The sequence below is a fragment of the Falco rusticolus genome, chromosome 6 (genome assembly GCF_015220075.1).
Source record: "Falco rusticolus isolate bFalRus1 chromosome 6, bFalRus1.pri, whole genome shotgun sequence".
NCBI classification, from domain to species: Eukaryota; Metazoa; Chordata; class Aves; order Falconiformes; family Falconidae; genus Falco; species Falco rusticolus.
The window spans coordinates 66,713,619-66,734,415 of record NC_051192.1 but is presented as its reverse complement, the minus strand read 5'-3'; the positions used below and the strand labels follow the sequence as shown (position 1 = coordinate 66,734,415).

Genomic DNA, 20,797 nt, shown 5'->3' with positions numbered 1-20,797 from the left:
GGAAACTGGATTAGAATTAAGTATTGAAACAAAGTTTTTACAGCATACTGCTGCAGACATTGAAACTCTTCATTGCCTTTTTATGTATACGTGTAACCTGCCATTTAATTTGGTTTCCAGTAGAACATAATTTGACCAGATGTTCATGCCTTCACTGTGATACATTTCATGATAAATTTTGATTGTGAAGCCAGGCTAATTTAGGTGTAGGTCTGTGAAAAAAGAGTTAACATCTGTAGCGTGCTTTTATGACAGAGTAAAGGTTTTGGGGTTTATTTCTGGTTTTGCTTAACTATTGTTGAATCACCTCTTTGCTTAAATCTGAAGGAAAACAATCTCTACAGGTTTAGGTTAGGTCGCTCCAGTAGTTGAGATATGAACAACTGAAAATGGAGACAGAGGATGGAAATATTTACACAAGCCTTAATTCAACATCCACAACTGTTATCTTCACTTCAGAAAATACCCATATTTTTTTTAATGCAGGTGACCACCAATGATAGATTATCTACAGGGTTGGACTGCCTGCCCTTCTACCGCTCATCTCCTGCGTGCATCACTGGTGATCATGATATTCTTTTTGGAAATCTAACAGCACTAAATTCAAGACAACAAATCAATGGCTTGACTTCTTTCCTTGATGCTTCTACTGTCTATGGCAGTACCCCTGCGGTTGAAAACAAACTGAGGAATTTAACAAGCAAAGAAGGCCTTCTTAGAGTAAATATTAAATATTACGATAACCATCGGGAATACCTGCCTTTTACAGACCAGATCCCATCACCTTGTGCACAAGACTTGAACACAAGCGAAGGTGAAAGGATTGAATGCTTTATGGCTGGGGACAGCCGATCCAGCGAGGTCACGTCTCTGGCAGCTATGCACACGCTGTGGCTGAGAGAGCACAATCGTCTGGCCAGAGCCCTCAAAAGCATCAACAGCCACTGGAGCGCTGAGACAGTCTACCAAGAAGCACGAAAGATTGTTGGTGCTCTGCATCAGGTTGGCTTCTTATTTGCTTATCTACACGTTGCAGTGAATATCTTAGAACAGAAGTGATCACAAAACTTCAATTATGCTTCTCTGAGTGGCTTTTAAGATCATGTTATCTTTTCTTTGCCACCTGTTTCTGCACTTCAAATTTGACATGTTTGAAGTTTGTTCCATTTTCCACTTTTCTGAATGCAATGTCCTGGTCCGTATCTTGTCCAGACCCTTCAGTGCTCTTGATTTTCATGGCAGTTTCTACTCTGGTACATCTTTCCATGGGCTTCTCCAGTGTTTTTTTAGTCTATTGCAGGGGCCTTTTCAGATGCATTTCTTTGTAGATTTTTTTTTTGGTAAAGGAAACAATTAGTCTCTATATTTACATAGTGTTCAAAATACTTTCTTGTAGGTATAATATAAATTAACTTCCCGGTGTAAAAATGCCTATGAAGTTCTCAATGAAGATTTAATGCATAAAATTCAAGGCTATTCTTGACAGGTGTTGGCAAGAAAAATAAATATGGGAAGGGTGGGGTGGGGTGGGTCAGGGAGTGGGGGAAGGAGTCTGTAAGAGTATTTGTATTAGACTGAGAACATGAAAACCTGTTTCTAGTCTGCATTTTCCTTTCTCTTTCTTTTTTTTTTTTTCTTTTTTTTTTTTCCCTTTTCCTCCTATAATAGCTATGCAGGCCTTAAGTACTTTTTTCCTCACAGTTCTGGTATTCAGTGTGGGGACACCCAGACACACACACACGCAGACACACACACACACACACACACACCCCAGGCCAAACCAACCACCACACACCAAAAGCAGCAGCTTTGCTGGCACTCACATGAACACAAATGGCACACATAGCCTGGCCCGTGTTCTCGGTGGCTGCTCAGCTGGAAGCCCATTAGTGAAGTACATGCACAGGCAATGTGGAGCTCTTCTGGACAGCCTTGCGCAGGGGCTGGCACCAGAGCGGGTCTGACTCCACAAGCCCGAGGCTCAGGATCCCACTCACTCTCTTTACAGGTCCTCACATTTCTTATGCTGCTCATCTTCTCTGATCTGGCTGGAAACTCACTAGTGATGACACACACACACTCAGAATAGAGAGTACATCCATAAAGGGGTAACTGGAAATAGGATTTCAGAAGAATATAGCTTAAACTTCAGAGATCAAGCACAGGGCTGAGTGAGAACTCTTCACACTCAAACAACCCCTTTTATCCCCTTTTCCCTCTGTTTTCCCATGCTCGTTTGTCCCCAGTCCACCTTGAGCTCTCCTTTTTCCCACCTTCAGTCCTTTCCCTGAGTACCCTGTAGTGTTTCACACATTCTCATGAATGAAGTTCCTATACAGTCCCCTCAGATCACCCCCTCCCTGCACCCCATGGCTCCTACCCCTGCAGGCAATCACCCCTTTAGCTTGTGTGATGTCAGGGAGACAGTTCCTTTCGTTAGCTCTTGGCAGGTTTCACGCCTGGGCTTGGGGTCTGGCCACTCTCTCTGGTGGCCTTGGGGAATGGAGGATCCTGTGAGCCCCTTTTCAATGCTTTGGTTACTCACGTTGCTCTAGCTGACACTGCTCTTTGAAGCTTCACAAAGGCACTTGCATATGTGGAGATTCACCTTTAGTCAGACAACCTGAGACACGGCTATTCAGTCTGTCCATTATAATCCATAATACTGGGTAAGCAATATCAAGGACCAGAAGAAACTGAAGGCTAGGGGACTTTCCTATGCTTTCAGATTCTTACAAGCAGATTTTTTTAGTGCCAAGAGACGACTTTTTTTGAAGTTAAATTGGGGGAGGAGGGAGGAAAATTTCACTATTCAGATAGAACATTTTTTCTTTCTTCTGCCACAATTTTAGTCAGCAGAATATGCATAATATTTCCTTTAAGAGACCACCTGTGTTCTCTGGCCTGTTGTTATTTGCATTTAAAGCCAGATAACTTCAGAAAAGTAACATACTTTATTTAACTGTATTCAGTAAGTCCTTTTGCAAAGTCTGGCTTCTTTTTTTTTTTTTTTTATTTATATATTTTGTTTACATTAACTGTATCGGCTCCTCTGCTGTAAATGTGCTGTTTGCATTAAAATGATGACATTGACAAGTCAGAAAGGTTGTTAATATTTGTTAGAAGAAAAGTGCAAATCCAAAATTAGGCCTCTGTGTGTTCATACACTTCTGATTTACATCTCTAATGCTGGGGCCTGAAAGAAAACACTTTGTGCAAGGCAATACACTGCATGAATCTGGGATACTCATTATCTCTGCCAGTATCACAGACTAATGAGATTTGCTTATGGCTCATTAGAAATGCGTTTGAGTTATATCTAGCTGGTTTAGAGACATTAATTCAAGAGAGATAATTGGAGTATCTCTATTAATGTGGTATGCTAACCAGCACATTAATGACGGCTCTAGTTGAAGTTACCTTGCGATTTCCACTATAAAATTTTGTTTCAGTTGCTATACATTGCTAAAATTCTCTCTTTTTGGAATTAATACTTTCTTGCATAATTTTTGCCTGTGGGTGTATAATTGTAGGGAATTGAACAAAAAGCCTTCCCTTCTTTCTAGAATAAGGAGAATGAAAAAAATATACCTCTAGAGCATAGTTCTCCTCCTGGATGCTTTTTTGGCACCATAAGTATCTCTAGTGACAAGCATTCAAGAATAGAAACTTGACAAAGTTATCCAACATAGCAATTGCCTGTTGATATCCTGGAAAACCCAGATTTTTTTGGTTATATTGTAGACATGTTTCACTGATGAACAGTAGGTTATATAAGCCATGACAGTGGTTACCTCTCCCCTTGTATTTTATGGGAGTGTCACATGCTTAACAATAAAGTATTAACACTACAGTAATCAGTGATAAAAATACATGCCCTGATTTACTTAGTATTTTGTGCAAAAAGACATCAACTGAAATGAAACTCTCTGCTTGTTTTGCTTATTACTTTTTTTTTTGCTTTTTTTTTTTTTTGCTTATTACTGTTTTGACATGAGAAAACAGGATAAAGAAAATTGGAATTCCTCCTTTTAAGGTATTCAAAAGAAAATAGCTAAAATTTTAAACAAATAGTGTAGACAAAACAGGAAAAAATGTTCAATTATGAAACTGTTGCAATCTTCATATTACTGTTTTGTACATACATGGTTTGCAGAATGAAATTGCACGCACACGTGATGTGTCTTCCAGAGACTGTTTCCCCTGATGTGCCATTTTAAGTTGTGAAAGCTGGGTGATGGCCTCTAGTCAGAGTGAAGCGGGAGTTTTGCAGATCAATCTGAATCAAATTCTCTTTGATTTATTACAGTACCAGAGAATCATCTTTGAATTCATGGTGATACCACCAGTTGATCCCAATTGTAGCTGACAACCGCCTTTAGTTTTCAGCATGTATATAGGTGGTTTTCCACTTCCTTTCATATCTTCTTCTCTGAACATCTTGCATCCCTACCTCTCTGCCATGATCCAAGGCATGGGTTGAAAGTGGATTTCTTCTGAGGCTGACATACATTAACTACAGTTATTTGGTTCAACATGGCCAACTTGGATGAAACTTGTTTGTGAAATTAGATGATTAGATAACTCCTCTCAGAGTTTAAACTATGAAATTATAAAGAAGAAATAGATAATAGGTATTATTAAAAAGTATGTGTTGCACAGTGTCATAACTCATGTTTATAAAGAGCATAGTTCAGACTATTAACAGAACCATAATGATGTGTTCATTTTTAATTAAAAATTGAACTCACATACCATCATCCTTTACATAAAAATTTAGGACTTCTACATCAGCTGTAAATCCTTTAATATTTGCAGTGAGAACTTCAAACCAACTGTGCATAGCACTTTAATGAATTAAAGATGTTTGGTTGTTCTCTATTATTTCTGCAATCTCTCCCAAGTACAGGAGCTTCATTTAGTTGCCTCTTCACTAACTCAGTGAGATACTATTCCTTTGCCAGTGCCAAAGGCAAGTTGCACTCTTGGCCTTACTTATGACAGCTCACACATTTTTACTCTCCCTTCCAGCCTTTTTCTTCATTTTCCTTTTCCATCCATTGTGCCCCAGTCACAACTACTTTGGAAAATACTGGAGAGGTTTTGGCAAGGAAAGTCTGCTGAACCTTATGAGAAGTGATATGAATTCCTGTATCTTTTGCACCTAATTTGAAATAGATTTTAACATGAACAAAAATTTCTCAAAAATAATCTGAAATTATGTGACCTGTTTCAAAATACCTCACATATGGCTGACATTTGCTGGACATGGCCCAGTCTGGAGGCAAACCTCGCCAGGATGCTCGCTAAGTTCGTAAGGACAGTTGGGAACCCCTGTTGTAATTCTGCCTTCTGGATAAGAGGGATGCCTTTCATGCTAACAGCCTGTTTAACTTGGAGTATTATTGTGTTTTCAGGTCAGGATTCAGTTACTTTTCTACAAACAACACATGTGTGATTCCTGATATGATGTAAAAACTGTACAAAGCCTTTTCTGACAGTCTTGTTATTCATCAGATTCTCTGTCTAGATACTGACCAATTGATTTAATTGCTAGGAAATCAATATTATTTTCTCTGATATGACTAAATGAATAACATCTAAATACTCTTAACTGCCCTGTTACTATTCGGTGATAGAGACTACTAAAGTCATTTAAACATTGAGCATATGAGCTTCTGTTTAAAAGACAGTGCCCATTTGTCATAATTTTTCATGAACTATACTGTTGAAACAATGACGGCCATGACATGAGGCAGTAGGAATATCAACATTATTGATTAAAACTAATTTCTTCATGAGGCTTCTATAGAGCTTGGAGTCAATGCTGTGAGGTGCTGAATGTATCCTAAGAGGAGCTTGAATTACCACTGATCTCATAAATGTCACAAGGAGTTAAGACCACACAGTACCTTCCAGGTTCAGACTCTTTACATCCTCATAAGTCCCTTTTGCTGCTGCAAACACCTGAAAGTTAACTTATTATTCATAAATAGACTCAAAGTAAGTAGTAAATGGTATAGCAGTTCATTGTACTTATTTGTGATTCCTTTCCATATAGCCCCTTTGTGGCTCTGAGTTTACTGACATATTTTTGGACAAGCACGTTCCTTTGTTTCCATAGGAGAATCTCAGTTGTTGAAGGAACACTTTATTGAAATAAAATATTGTGCTTATCTATGTCAAATATGAAAAGGAGTGCATGCAAAAGAATTTTAACAAAAATAATGTTGATGTTTCTCAACTGTTTTCACCTTCTTTAGAACACATGTATGTGTCAGTTACGAGAACTTGAATCAAGCTTCTCCTTGACTTCACACAGAGAAATTCAGGCAAGATACATTCAGAGACCATGCAAATACGGGATGCTGCTTTAGATGTCATTCTTTGTCAGACTCCAGATTCTTTCTGGCAGTATCACCTTAGTCAGTATTGTTTAAAAAACACCTCTACGTGATGGAACCTTATTTAGCCATTGGAAGTTTCCATCACAGAGATGCCTCTCCTAGCTCAAGGCAGGCATAAGGCCCCTCTATACCCTTAGTCTTTTAATTTTCATGTTTTGAAACTGCAATTCCTCTTCCCACACCAAGAAATTAAGAACTTGCCTCTGTAGCAAATGAAAAATCTGAATTGTCTGCTCCTTCAGGGAATTTGGCCTTTATGAGCAGCTTAGCTTGGGATTTCGTTTACAATGAGCCAAAAAAATTATGGCCATATCAGGATGTTTGAGTCCATGGCGAACCTAGTCCTATTTAAAGTCTTTGCTTGTAAAAACTACCTCTGAATCTAAAATTAGAAAGAACTGTTGCTTTGCAAAACCTTTGTGAATGTAGCAAAAGGTTAACGTCACAATGACAGTGTCAGTGTTAATTTCTAGCAATTATTTCATTTTCCTCATATGCTACATTAAAAAATTTTAAAAATTTTAAAAGCTGTAAAAAAAAAAAATCTAATCTATTGTCTTTCAAATATTTCATTCACTGCATGACCTAACCTGAAAACACAAAGAGGTTGTTACCTCTCCCTTTTGAGAAAAGTGAGCAAATTCTGGAGAGGTTTCCTTGTCTCTGTGCTGTGCCTAAAATAAAGACAGGTTTTTCATAAGGTCATTTGATGCCAACTGGCTTTTCAATATGCACTATATCAAGCTCATAGTACATTTGTCTGTATATTTTATTGCACAAAATATTGAATCTATAAGGTATTTTGCTGAGTTCATTATGCTTTGTATTCATCCCATTATACTTTATTGAGTTCAGCATCTTTAATCTATAATGCACTTTCATTTTATTTATTTTCCCCCTTTTTTTTGGTCATGATTACTCATACGCTTTTTTCGTGCAGCTGTAATGCTATTACATTATAAAAGCATTTGACAGAAGCTATTTATCAGCATTTTCATTTTTGAAGTGTGTTTTTTAGGAGTCTATAAATTGGCTTGAGTTTAGCATAAAATGTCTACCAGGGGATTGTGGGCAGCAGTATTTTAAAGCCTGGTCATGTCAAATATTTAGTAAAGAGAATTTGTGTCACAAATATATGTCTGAAAATAGAATTTCTTCATATCAACAGCCATTCTTGAAAGATTCTATAGTAATTCATGCTTTCATTGCCATTTTTAAGGGCATTATAATTTACACCATCACAATCAAGGCTTTAAATCTTAGCACACCTCCCATGAGCTGGATTAATCCATGGATTGTAAGTGAGCAATACTGGTAATCTCTGCTCAGGAGGCTTTGGTCTAGCATTTATGGTAGGAGCTAACAGGGGCCTGACTGTTGCACTGCACTGAGCTGTGCCACTGATTCTCTGTAGCCATTTGTCTCCTTACTGCAAAAATAAGTCCAATATTTTTTACTGGCTAATACTGCTTTTAGTCATGCCAAATGCTTGGGCATGGATGAGTGAAGAAAAAGGCATTTTAGCACCTGGGAATCATTACTATTTGTCTACAAAAACACAGAATGATAAATGTTTCTTTTTCTTTTCTTTCAGATTATTACTTTAAGAGATTACATTCCCAAAATCATTGGTCCAGATGCTTTTAAACTGTATATTGGCCTTTATACAGGTTATGATCCCACAGTCAATCCTACAGTTTCTAATGTATTTTCAACAGCTGCTTTTCGTTTTGGTCATGCAACAATCCAACCAATAGTAAGGCGATTGAATGCACAGTATTTATATGATCCAGAACTCCCAAATCTCCATTTGCATGAAGCTTTCTTTAGTCCTTGGAGGCTCATTAAAGAAGGTATGGTTTTACTTAAACTGGCTTTTTTCTGGAATATTGCAACTTTTTTTGCACTTACTTATTTTGAATTAGGAACAGGAACATTTATTTGATTGCATCACTGATTTAAGTTGTTGAACAAATTCCAGAACGCTAACATGAACTAGAAAATTATTATGAATTAAATAGTTGTCCGAGTCTGACAAAAGCTACTCTCTAGATTAAACCACTCTGGCAGACTGAGATAGACTGATGACTGTTGAATGATGATGAAGATTTTTTTTTTTTTTTTTTTTTTTTTTTTAATGTGGATGAATGTATTATCAGGTTGCATATTTTCTTACACCTAAAGAAGAAGGTGGAGCCTTTTCATAGCGCTGTTATTCTGTTTTAACCTGAAGGAGATTTTTGCATGCATTTGAATGTAGAAAACCTATGCGGTCAACATTTAAAAAACATAGAAGCATACATGCATTCACATTGTGAAGAAAGTTATAATGGTTTATATATGCTGTAACATATTGTTTTTGTGTTTAAAGGAGGCTTGGATCCTTTACTAAGGGGTCTTCTAGCACATTCAGCAAAACTGCAGGTGCAAGATCAACTGCTGAATGAGGAGTTAACAGAAAAACTGTTTGTGTTGTCCAATAATGGTTCACTTGATTTAGCATCATTAAATTTACAGCGTGGCCGTGATCACGGACTCCCAGGTCTATTGATTTTCCTTGAATTTTCTTCCAACTGGTAACTAACAATAACCTTTTATATTTGGGCTGTAATTGTAAACTGTTAATTAATAGCTTTGGTGATCAGAAAAGTAACTTAAGTCTTTTAAAATGTAAACTGCTAATAGTTCTAACTTTGATGGAAACAAAATGTTCCACAGCACTTGAAATTGAAATAGTCCATGAAGTCTGGCATCGAGAAGGACAGTAGTAGCGAGTGGATCTGGGTGTGCTCAGTGTAGGTACCTGAGGCTCATTCTTGCTGGAACCAGCTTCAGAGAAGTGGAGTTTCTGCCTGCAGCAGCTACTTGCCACCGGCAGGCTGCCCCCAGCCTGTGGATCAGGTCAACTTAGACAACCTCATCAGCTCTACTGACCGTAGGAGGTGTTGAGAGGTCTCCAGAAGTGGTGTAGATGGCTTAATTAGGTGTACACCTAATTTTGAGAAACAGTACATGTTTGTGCTTGCTTGTTGCACTAGATCTCTTACTCTAGTCAGCCTAGGGTGAGACTGAGTCAAGGCGCATTAGCCCATGGGGCCATGGGTGCACCAGCTTAAGGGAAGACTGCTTGAGCTTGGTTCAATTTGATAGCATCAGCTGTTAAAAAATACAGTAGGTTCCCAGTTCTGTGTAAATACCTCTCCCAAACATGCCACAGCTTCTGAGACCAGGGGAAGCAATCCTCAGCATAGCAGACAGGGCCTCTTTATTTTTAGTTTCTAAAACTGTGCCCTGACCCCCTGCCTGAACAGACCACTTGTCTGCATGACTTAGCAACAACCATGGCTGCCCTTCTGCACTCTGAGCCCCGTGTCCTCACCCATGGAGGCAGGCCCGACTGACTGTCACATAGCGTTATGTCTCTGGGTGACAACTCTCTCCATTTCTCCTGCATGACTCCGCAGCCAGGAATGCTCAAGTCTTGGCTCTGGACAGCAGAAATGAAGCCTGACTCTGTCCTGGACTTTAAAGCTCTCAGCTACCCAAGAGTGGAAATGGAGGTTTGATCTCCCAGACCAGAAATTAAAGATTTTTGGGAGCAGGAGAGTTTAAATCCAATGATGTAAAAGAAATCTATTTTCCAGAGAGCTAGACATGTGCCCTAGGATACTTTCCTTAGTAAAGTGCTTCAGTTACTGACTTCATTCAGGTTACTTCTTGCCCACTCTTCATCTAACTCTTGTGTTCCCAGTCTGGAAATCTCAAGACAGTGAATGCTACTATTATCTATTATCATGTTTTCATTGCTTAAATATGGGAGAATTATTTTAAACTTTTGTTTTCCTTCATGAAAATCATGTGCAGTTGCATAGCCTGTATTTTCAGATCCTGACATCATTTCCCTGATCAATTTAACCAATAAGCCTATTCTGAGACATAACTGTCTATGACTATGATTAATGTTGTCAGAATGTAGTGCTTATAAATCTATTAATTTCATATACCATGCTTTCCAGTCAAGTCTAATCTTTCTTTTAACATAATATATACAGGTTATAATGACTGGCGAGAATTCTGTGGCTTACCAAAACTGGAAACTCACACTGAGCTGAATACAGTAATCACCAACCATAACATCACTGAAAAAATAATGGAACTGTACCATAATCCTAACAATATTGATGTTTGGCTTGGTGGCCTGGTAGAAGACTTTCTTCCAGATGCTAGAACTGGTCCCCTGTTTGCATGTATAATTGGAAAGCAAATGAAAGCACTAAGGGATGGTGACCGGTGAGTTTATTCATGCTGTCAAAACATTTGAGTTAAAAAAAAACAAAAACAAAAACAAGCAATGGATATTTTAGAGATATGTGAGGATACTTCCCAGGACATAAAAGAATATGGCTCAAATATGTTTTAAACATAATTTAAGTTGAATAATTTTCCCTGCCACTTCCATGTTTCTATCTTACCTCTTTTAGTTTTGTTGGGTGAGCTTTTTCTTATTCTTTTTTGGTCTGTATATAGCGTGAATTCCAGATGTCATGGGTATTGTTTCTGTGGTACTGAGATGTCCAACTTTGTACTCCTGGTGGAAATGCAAGGTGCCACCAGCAGTTAATTGTGGCAGGGTCAGCTAATCTCTGTGTGGATGGATGTAGTACTGTGCAGGCTTTAGCTATCCCATCCCTGAGGGCTGGACTGAGCTCAGGAACTGGAAGAACCTCACCATTTTCCATGGCAACCACAGCAAAGTCAGAAGGGATAGGCAAAGGACTATAATTTAGGCTTCCTAGAGCTGATAAAAAAAACCCATGTACCTGGTCTTAGATGAACTGGAACTGCAGACTGCTCCCAGAATTGCTTCATTGGACACAGCATAGGATGTCCCATCACCCAACCCTGCACAGCTGTCACCAGGATCTTGTGCCAGTAGAACCCTCCACACCAGCAAGGCAGCAGAAATGCAGCTTCAGGTCACAAAGGGATGCAAGATGCAGTTTATACCTTGCTTCAGCTACTGAAGTAATTATAAAACCAACCTTTTTCTTATTTTCATCATGTATTTGTGGCAGTAACTTCAAATCTCATGAGAAGACTAATTTTAAACTGCTCACACCATGCTAGCAGTGGTGTTTTAAGTACATCTGGTCCTTACGCTCACCTTTAAGCTGCTCTCATAAGTCACTGTTGTGGAAAGAAACCATTATGTAAATAAGCATCTGAGGCAAAATTTAAATCTGAACTTTAAAAAATGTTAATTAATTAGCTTACAGGAAAAAGCAATGCTAATCATAAAGGTGGTATCTTATTAGCATAAACTGTATAGACAACAAACGTTCCATTCAGCTGTGTTAAAAATGTGGTTGAAACTCCTCTGAATTGTACAGGCATACTTGACCCTTTCTGGGGAAGGAAAATCTATTGAGGTCCTTGCAGCCTTGTTTCCATGCATCAGTGCCTCACAATACTACTTATTATTCAGTGTCTTATAATACTACTATTATTAAACAAACTTAAGCATAATTTGTTAACTCTAAATTGAGAAGAAGAGAGACCTAGTAATGGAAGAATTCCAGGAGTTTCTGCCACAAATCTTGTGCCAGCTGACTTAAATGTGGAACAGTATTCTGTCATTAATACTAAAGGAACTATCTAAAGAAATGTTAGGTATGTAACAATGTGTTATAGTTGTCACACAGTAAGTAAATGGAAAAGTCTAACATTCATTGCAGTGCCTTGTCAAAGAAAGTGTTGGGTGTAATTTCCATCTGCACTGCTAGCACTACAAAAACACCAGAAGGCCTGCATGGATGAACAAGGAGCTTCTGAACAAACTCAAACACAAAAAAGAAGCCTGTAGAGGGTGGGAGAAAGGACAGATACCCTGGGAGAAATAAAGAGAAATTGTCCAAGCAGCCAGGCATCAAGTTAGGAAAACTGCAGCCCTGATAGAATTAATTCTGGCTAGAGAAATCAAGCGCAACAAGAAAAGCTTCTATAGGTACATCGATGATAATATAAAGACTAAGGAAAATGTGGGCCCTCTACAGAAGGAGGGAGACACATGTTCACCTGGAACATGGAAAAGGCTGAGGTGCTCAATGACTTTTTCGCCTGTCTTCACCAACAAGTGCTCCAGCCACACTGCCTAAGTTGCAGAAGGCAAAGGCATGGACTGGGAGAATGAAGAACGCCTGAAGGTGAACAAGTCCATGGGACCTGAGGAGATGCATCCACAGGTCATGAGGGAACTGGTGGATGAAGTGGCTAAAGCCACTGTCCATCATGTTTGAGAAGTCCCGGCACTCTGGTGAAGTTCCCATTGAGTGGAAAAGGGGAAACATAACCCCCATTTTTAACAAGGGATAAAAAGGAAGACCTGGGGAACTACAGGCTGATCAATCTCATCTCTGTGCCTGGCAGGATCATGGAGCAGATCCTCCTGGAAACTATACTAAGGCACATGGAAAATAAGGAGGTGGTTGGTGACAGACAACAGGGCTTCCTGTCACAACACAAAAACCATCAAGCTGCAACAAGGTCTTTTACCATCACATACCAGCATATTCTTCATACAGTCCCTCTGCTGCCTTCTCCTCGTCTCACCTCATCCAGGGCATGTGTTCTCTCTTCTCCTGCTTCTTCCTCTCTACCTCTTCCTTGGCTGCTCTCTACCCCTTACCAGAACCAGCCACAGCTGCACCTTATCTATATCAGCCAACCCGCCGACCCTGAAGCCAACCCACAGTTGTATATTATCAATGTTAATTAACCCAGCTTCATTCCTCTACAGGCTTCACTAAGGGCAAATCGTGCCTGACCAATTTGGTGGCCTTCTGTGATGGGGTTACAGAGTTGGTGGGTAAGGGAAGAGCCACAGACCTCATCTACCTGGAGTGCAAAGCATTTGACACTGTCCAGCACAACGTCATTGTCTCTAAACTGGAGAGATGTATTTGATAGGCAGGCCACTCAGTGGTTAAGGAATTGTCTGGATGGTCACACTCAAAGAGTTGCAGTCAACAGCTCGATGTCCAAGTGGAGACCACTGACAAGTAGTATTCTTCAGGGGTCTGTACTGGGACCAGTGCTCTTCAACATTTGTGTCAGCAACATGGACACTGGGATCGAATACACCCTCAGCATGTTTGCTGACAATACCAAGCTGTGTGGTGCAGTTGACATGCTGGAGGGAGGGGATGCTATCCAGAGGGACCTTGACAGGCTTGAGAAGTGGGCTCATGCCTTTTAAGGCTCATAGTCTTAAAATCTGTTGTCAGTCATCTGACAAAGCATGAAGGGATTTCTTTTTTTTCAATGTACTTAACTGAAGCACTGTCTTAACCTCAGCCTAATCACCTGAAACAAATTGTTTCTGTTCCATCAGCCTTGACTTTCTGTCTCTTCCTACTCTGAATCTTTTTGTGATATCAGAATTTGTAATAGTTGGGAAAAATACTGAAGCTGACTTAGTCATTCTTTACATAGGGGGGGCTTGCACCTTTTTATTTTCCTTTTTTCTTTCTTTTTTTTTTTACTCTAACACTGTAAAATTCACCTGTAAAATTTTGGTCACCTGAGACAGATCAATTAGAGCAACCTTTGTTAGAGTAAATACCTCTCTGCTGGATAGATTAACAACTAATTTTCTGCTGAAGCCTTTTCAGCAGTGTAGATAAAACTGAATTTTGTGATGAAAGTGAAATAGGTTTTAATGTATGTGAAAGGGGAAATTATAGGTGTAGGAGGGATGAGTGGAGCAAAACCTTTGATGGCTTTGATTATGGGAAAGGGCCTGGGAATGGTCATTGAGGATTCAGGATGCTCTGAGAAGTTTGGGAACAGTATGCAGGTGAGGGGTAGGAGGAAGGCATCTTTCTTTTTTTCTCTCTCCAGTCCCTCCATCTCTCCTAAATTTCTTGTCACAGTGCTGCTGAGGTGTGAAACATTCACTCTGTCCCTGGTCCTGTGGATTGCTTCCTCCTCCAGTATAGGCAAAACAGGACAGAATTCTCCCCAAATTGTCCTGCTGTAGGTAACTATCTGTTTACAAATAAAGCCCATTTTCCAAAATTTCACATGCACTTACCTTACTTAACTGGTACACTCCTGTTGGCAGCAGGGTCTAATTTGCCCTGAAAACCCCCTCCCTGGGGCACACTAGCAGCCCTCCTGGTCCCAAGAATGCACACTGGACTATCAGACATCTCATTTGCATGGTACTGTTGCAGGCAGCTCACAAAAACCCTAAGATGCTGCACATATGCCAGGTTTGCACAGGGTTTGCAGCCAACGTTGCTGTTCCAATCAGAAAAGTTTAAACACAAATTCCACAGACTTTTCTCAAAACCTCAGCCTTGTTCCTTCAGTACTATGGACATCTAAGTGTTAAAACTGAGGTCAATTTGTAAGTGTGATCACATCCATACTTTACTGCTAATAGTCTTAGGATATGTTCCCACAAATCCCTCCTAGCATTTGGAAAAATCCTCATTGGCCTGAGCACCATAGGGAGCTGTCTTAGCAGTTTAGCAGTGCTTAACCCTGTTTAATGCACAAATGCAAATGTGCTATCAAACTCTCCAGAAATATTTTTGCCTTTCATGACATGTCTTTATGTACAATATATTTACCTCATCTTTTTTTCTCCAGCATTTTCTTTCCCTTTCTTTTAATCTTTGAACACATATGTATGTGTGCATGCACACATATATATTATGTATAACAAATTTCATTTAACAGATACACCTTTATAGCACCAGCTAGTTCTTCTGTTCAGGCACCATACTCCTGATCTGACAAACTGGAAGAAGCAGCTCCTGTCTGTTCCAGCCAGTCCTCTTATCTTACCTTTTTTTTATGGTCAAAAGCATAATTAGTCTTACAATTTCCTGCTATAATTAATCTGCATATCAAAAGCTTTCTTAGCAAATTAAGAAGTCCATATTAAACAGAGGAGCATTCAACAATACCTGTTTTCATAGCAACCATTCAGTAATGACAAGCAGAACTAAAAAATCTATGGTATGGGGAAATCTATTATGGCTACTCCTGATCTGGCTACGGCTATGGTATGGCTACAGATTTAACTCTGTAATTTATACTTAAAACAGTCTATGAGTGCACAGTGAATACTGGTGTGCATAGGATTAAGCACCTAGTTCAAACATATTAGTTCCAAGTTTTCCTCTCAGGATTGTTAACTTTTTTTGTGGCCCTGTATCATCAATGAAAAGCAATTCTGCAATTGTGAATAATGAATAGTTTTAACCAGCTGACTTTAACACATCATCTGAGTTGACTAGTACATCAGACACACAGCCTTTTTGGGGCTTTCAAGCTGGGTATGTAAGTCTGCAGATCATGGTGTTTACTTTTAGTATTGTTGTATCCGCCTACATTTTTCTGTAATTCTTAGTTTTGTTTTTTTTTACATAGGGTACTGTGAAAGTAAGAGTAATCAGCACTTCAAATTTGAACTTTCCCAAATGTTTCTATCACTCTTTCCAGATTTTGGTGGGAAGATGATAACGTTTTCACAGAAGCTCAAAAACACGAACTAAAAAAACACTCATTGTCCCGCGTAATTTGTGATAACACAGGGATTTCTGAAGTGCCAGCAGATGCCTTTCGACTTGGAAAGTTTCCACAGGATTTTAAGCATTGTGACAATATACCTGGGATGAATTTAGAGGCTTGGAAAGAATTTTATCAGGAAGGTAATCTGGTAGTTACCAGTCTTTTTCTGATGGGAGGGGAGAGTAATCAGCAGTTCGAGGATTGACCTTGGTTCTGACAGGTCTTGGGTTACTGGTCTGATGCAGAACTTCAGTATTTCCACCACTTACACATGCTATCTAGGTCTTTCTCTCTTTTTTTCTCAACTTCCTCTGTAAAAAAAAAGGTAGTTTTTGCTAACTTCACTTTGGTAACATAAAACGTTTATGAGATATCCAGACTTTATGGCAATTGGGGCAGGAATTCTTAGAAAATATTAATTAAGTCCTCTGCAGAGCATAATGTTAGAAGATAACACTAATTTTACAAGTATTATTCAATCTGGAGGTATTCCATACAAAATCTTGTCCAAAAATGAACAATTAAATTCTTGATCACCTTAAAACGTGAGTAATTTCACTGAAGTTAATTTATGGCAGTAAGGGAGAATAATGTCCATTTGTGAAGGTAAGTTCTTAAGTTTTTAAAAGCTTGTAATACAGTCTTTTTATTTGTAGAGGAAATATGTGGAACACCAAAGAGTGTGGAAAATGGTGATTTTGTTTACTGTTCAGAATTTGGAAAATCTACAGTGATTTACTTGTGTCAATACGGATTCCAATTACAAGGAGAAGAGAAATTAACCTGCACAAGTAAAGGATGGAACTTTGAGGCTCCTATTTGTATAGGTATCTTTTTTTGTTGTTGTTGTTTCTGAATTTTCTAGAAGCTAAAGTCCAGCACAGTAATCAGAAGTGAACTCCCTCATATGTTCTCTTGTAGTCAACCTTCTGGGTTTATAGGTACAATAACATGGCAACGTGAAACTCTCATTGCTCCAGAATTGCTGTCTCAATCTCTACCCATCCTGATTCAGCAATCAAGCTGATTATAGGAAAATGTCACTAAAAATTACTTAATTAAGTAAAAATTGAGTCTATTAACAGCCAGTAGGCAAAAAAAAGCAGCAAATCAGAACTATACATTGCTCCCTCCTAAATTCAACATAACAAGACAGACAGTTTTCATTTTTCTAGCCTTGTTTCAATGAATGCTCTAGGTACAGAATGAGCTCGGCACCAGTAGTTCATGTATCAACTTAATGAGTTAAGTGACAAAGAAAAAAAATTCTGAAGTGAGTAAGTGAAATTAATCAAATTAATTATCACCTCAGTTCCAACCACCCTCTTCCAAATATCTGTGAAAAGATTTTCCCAAAGTAATTCCTTCTTCAGGTAGAAAAGTAGAGCAGGTGAAAATCAGCAAAGAGATTCTGTCTTTCAATATTTAATGCACATTTTCAGAGAAATATTTTTCTGTAATTTTAATTGCTCTTTTATCTTCTCTCTTCCTTTTGCCTTATTTTTACTGTTGAATAGAATAGATAGGAAGAAAGAGAATGTGGCAAGTATTTCATTACAAGACCTTCACTCTTTGCAGTTATGAAGGATGAATTCGCTGTTCACATTTCAACTGGGTGTGTTTATAATGGTGTGTGTATATATTTTTATGTAAATATATATATATACACACACACACACATACTCAAACTTCTCAGCTTTATAACATGAGAGAAAATGAAACCTGAAAAGGCCATATTTGGGACTATAATATGGATGGTGGTAAATTAATTTGAATGCAAGTGCTGCAGCTGATCTGCAATAAAGTCTGCTTATCAGTATTTCTGTGACAGCAGAATAGAAAACTATTCATTCTAATTGTATACCTGGTATGGAAAAAGTCAAATGAAATTTGCAGCTCTTTCCTTTATTCAAATCCTATTTATCCATTGAATTCCACCCACATAAATACCATATAAAGAAATAAAGCTGTTAAATGAATTACAATAAAATCTTTTCGATAGATTAATGTTCTGGCAGCAAACTGAATAAATAATTTATATGAATGAATCATTCCTTGTCCTAGTTTCTTTTAATATGTTCAGTAATGTAAACAAAAGACTGTATATCTGCTATAGGAAAACAAGCTGCTGCATATATTAAATAAGCAACGCCTTTATTAAAAGAAAACCATCAAAACCCACTTACACAGATGCTACTTGAGTTTTACAGTAGAAAGCACTTTGTTCCATGCATGTCTCTGCAATGTGTTCCCATTCTTTTAAATGTTCAGCAAATTAGGAATGTCAAGCAATATAATGAGGAGGATAGAGCTTAGCATTTCTGCAGATGGTTTCAAAATTATATGCTGCTCTGGAAAAGACAGAACAGCCTGCTGGCAAAAGCATAGGAATCTGAGAGCTGTTAATTCCTGCTTACTAACTTTGGCTTTGACAGAAATCATTTCTATTGATTCAGGAAGTCATTTAGTGCTAGACTACTCTACCTTCCTTTATATTAAGTGTTATCTTACTCTTGATAGATAACTCTGTTTACTGTGCTTTAATAAAGTATGGCGCTCTTGGTATAGTAGAGTAGGCTGGAAAGATCTGACATGCACTATTTAGTGATGGAAAGAAAAGTTAGCTAGTTAACAGATAGCATGGCTATGTATCTACAAGAGCTGAAATAGCACATTTGAATTACAGTGCAGGCAAAGCCTGTGCAGGTTTTCCTTCCCAGATGATGACGAAGCCAGTGGGACTTAACCCAAAATGTGCTCTTGATGGGAGTAATACTTATCTTCATCCTGTATAACAGATTATTTTCCTGCTTCAGAGAGGTGTTATGAAGGTTAGCATTTCTTAAGGTTCTGAATTTTAAGATTATTCCTTGCATTGCATTATTAATTGTTGATTGTCTCAGTTGATGGCTAGCTTTGGACACAGCTACTGCTTTGTATTAAAATTTAAGAGAGGACTAGGTTTGATCCTATTTCCAAAGATGGTATTCCCTAAGTGGTCTGAGTGACAATACTAAATGAAGTCAGTAAATCATTCCTACGCGGTCAGTTTCTAGTACTGATCCAAAAAAGCTGCTTAGCCTGAAGTAGCAAACCAAAAATAAGGTATATAACCAAAAAAAGAAGACACTGAAGGCTCAGCTGCCTGCCCACATACAGGCTCGCAGTGCTTCGCAGGACCATGGGTCAGAGATATTGAACAAGCTGGCAAATATTACACGGGACCAATGGAAAACTATCTAGAACAGTGCTGGGCACCTATCTTTAGGCAACTAAATCCAGACCTGCAAGTAAATATTGCACAGAAAGAAGAAAGATGCAGAAATATGAAAAAGACTCTATTCTTCCCCTCATTGAGTTCTTTCTTTTCTGCACTCCACACTGTCTCCCATTTCCTCACATGATCAGAATATGAAAGGTCTTGAATGGCCTCAGGAACAATGTATTTTATGTACATTTTTCAATAGATAATTGTTCAACTGCTCACCATTCTGTCAGGATACTGTCATTTCACAGAATTTATATAACATCTAGAAACAACCATCTTTGCAGTGATATCACATATTACTGTTATAAATTTTATAACCAAAGCTAACCTGAATCCTTGACTCCTCAAAATCATGCCTAGAAGCGTATAGAACTGTCAGCATTATTATTTTCACTATCTCTGTAGAGCGCAGTATGGAGAAAGTTTCTAGAGGAACTCAGTCTTAAGACATAAGCACATGCAAGAAGAGCTCTCAGATTCACAGTTTGCATTTTTGAAATTCAGCTAATTGCATTTGTAGCTTTTGGTAGATTACCAAAATGAAATTTTCTTTTTTCATCATTTCCAGCTTACAAACAAACAACACCCTCCCCCCCCCAAATCAAAACAAAACAAAGCAAAAAAAAACAAAAACAAAACAACCCACAACAAAAAACAAAAAAACAAACCAATCCAGTTCTGTGCTTTAAACAGTAACAATGTGGATCTTGGGCAGTATCTGTGTGTCACTGAAAGTGTACAATACCTTTCGTTTATGAATACTTCTAGAAGGTGTGTATGAGAAGGCAGTAATACCTCTGTAATTTGTCACGATTATTGATCCGTGTGTATTCATTTTGCAGACATCAATGAATGCGAAGATGAAATTAATCCAGCATGCTCTCCTTCTGCTAAATGCATTAACACTAAAGGCAGCTATAAATGTCTCCATACTGACCCTTACCAGCTGGCAGAAGATGGAAGAACATGCATTGGTAATGCCTGCAAACCTACTGTCTTTTAAAACTTTCTCTGTTCTGTTTTACACTGCTGTAAAAATCACAAAATTGTCATTTATTAAAGAACTGTTAACAGACATAAAAAAATGTCTACGCAGTCATGGGCATAAAGATACAGTCAGATTCTGTAAAGTAAATTAAGGTATTGAATAAATAATACAGACACAGAAGTAAGCTTTTCATTTTCCACTCCTACCATATATAAGCCACTATTTCCTGACAATGCATGTGCAGGGGGGATCAAACCTACCTGAGTTTTACCTAGTTAGTGTCTAAACTCAGCATCTGAATCTTAACTAAGTTCCACCTATGTGACCTAGCATAAATTATGCATTTTCTTGTTTTTTTCAGCTTTTCAGCATGTGTGGAAGCTGTGTAGTGTTTTAAGTTTTAGATGGGGAGTACAAGTGTAGTCACCCACTGATGCAGAGCAATACCTGCTCTGGGGAAATAGTGCTTAGATCTGTCAAAAGCTCCATGAAAACCTGCAATCCAAACTCAAGTGGATGGATATCTACTTTACCAAAGTGCCCAAAGGAAGC

The 20,797-nt window shown here is 38.4% G+C and overlaps 1 protein-coding gene across 1 annotated transcript in view; it reads left to right on the top strand.

Moving 5' to 3' along the window:
• TPO (thyroid peroxidase) overlaps positions 1-20,294 on the top strand; it is a 46,357-nt gene extending 26,063 nt beyond the window's left edge. The window contains exons 7-13 of the mRNA XM_037392139.1: positions 487-1,002; positions 8,002-8,260; positions 8,779-8,949; positions 10,460-10,697; positions 15,921-16,129; positions 16,646-16,816; positions 20,100-20,294. Of these exons, the coding sequence (XP_037248036.1) occupies positions 487-1,002; positions 8,002-8,260; positions 8,779-8,949; positions 10,460-10,697; positions 15,921-16,129; positions 16,646-16,816; positions 20,100-20,260 (1,725 nt within the window). The 3' untranslated portion in view covers positions 20,261-20,294. The remainder of the gene's footprint in view (positions 1-486; positions 1,003-8,001; positions 8,261-8,778; positions 8,950-10,459; positions 10,698-15,920; positions 16,130-16,645; positions 16,817-20,099) is intronic.
• The last annotated feature ends 503 nt before the right edge of the window (positions 20,295-20,797 follow it).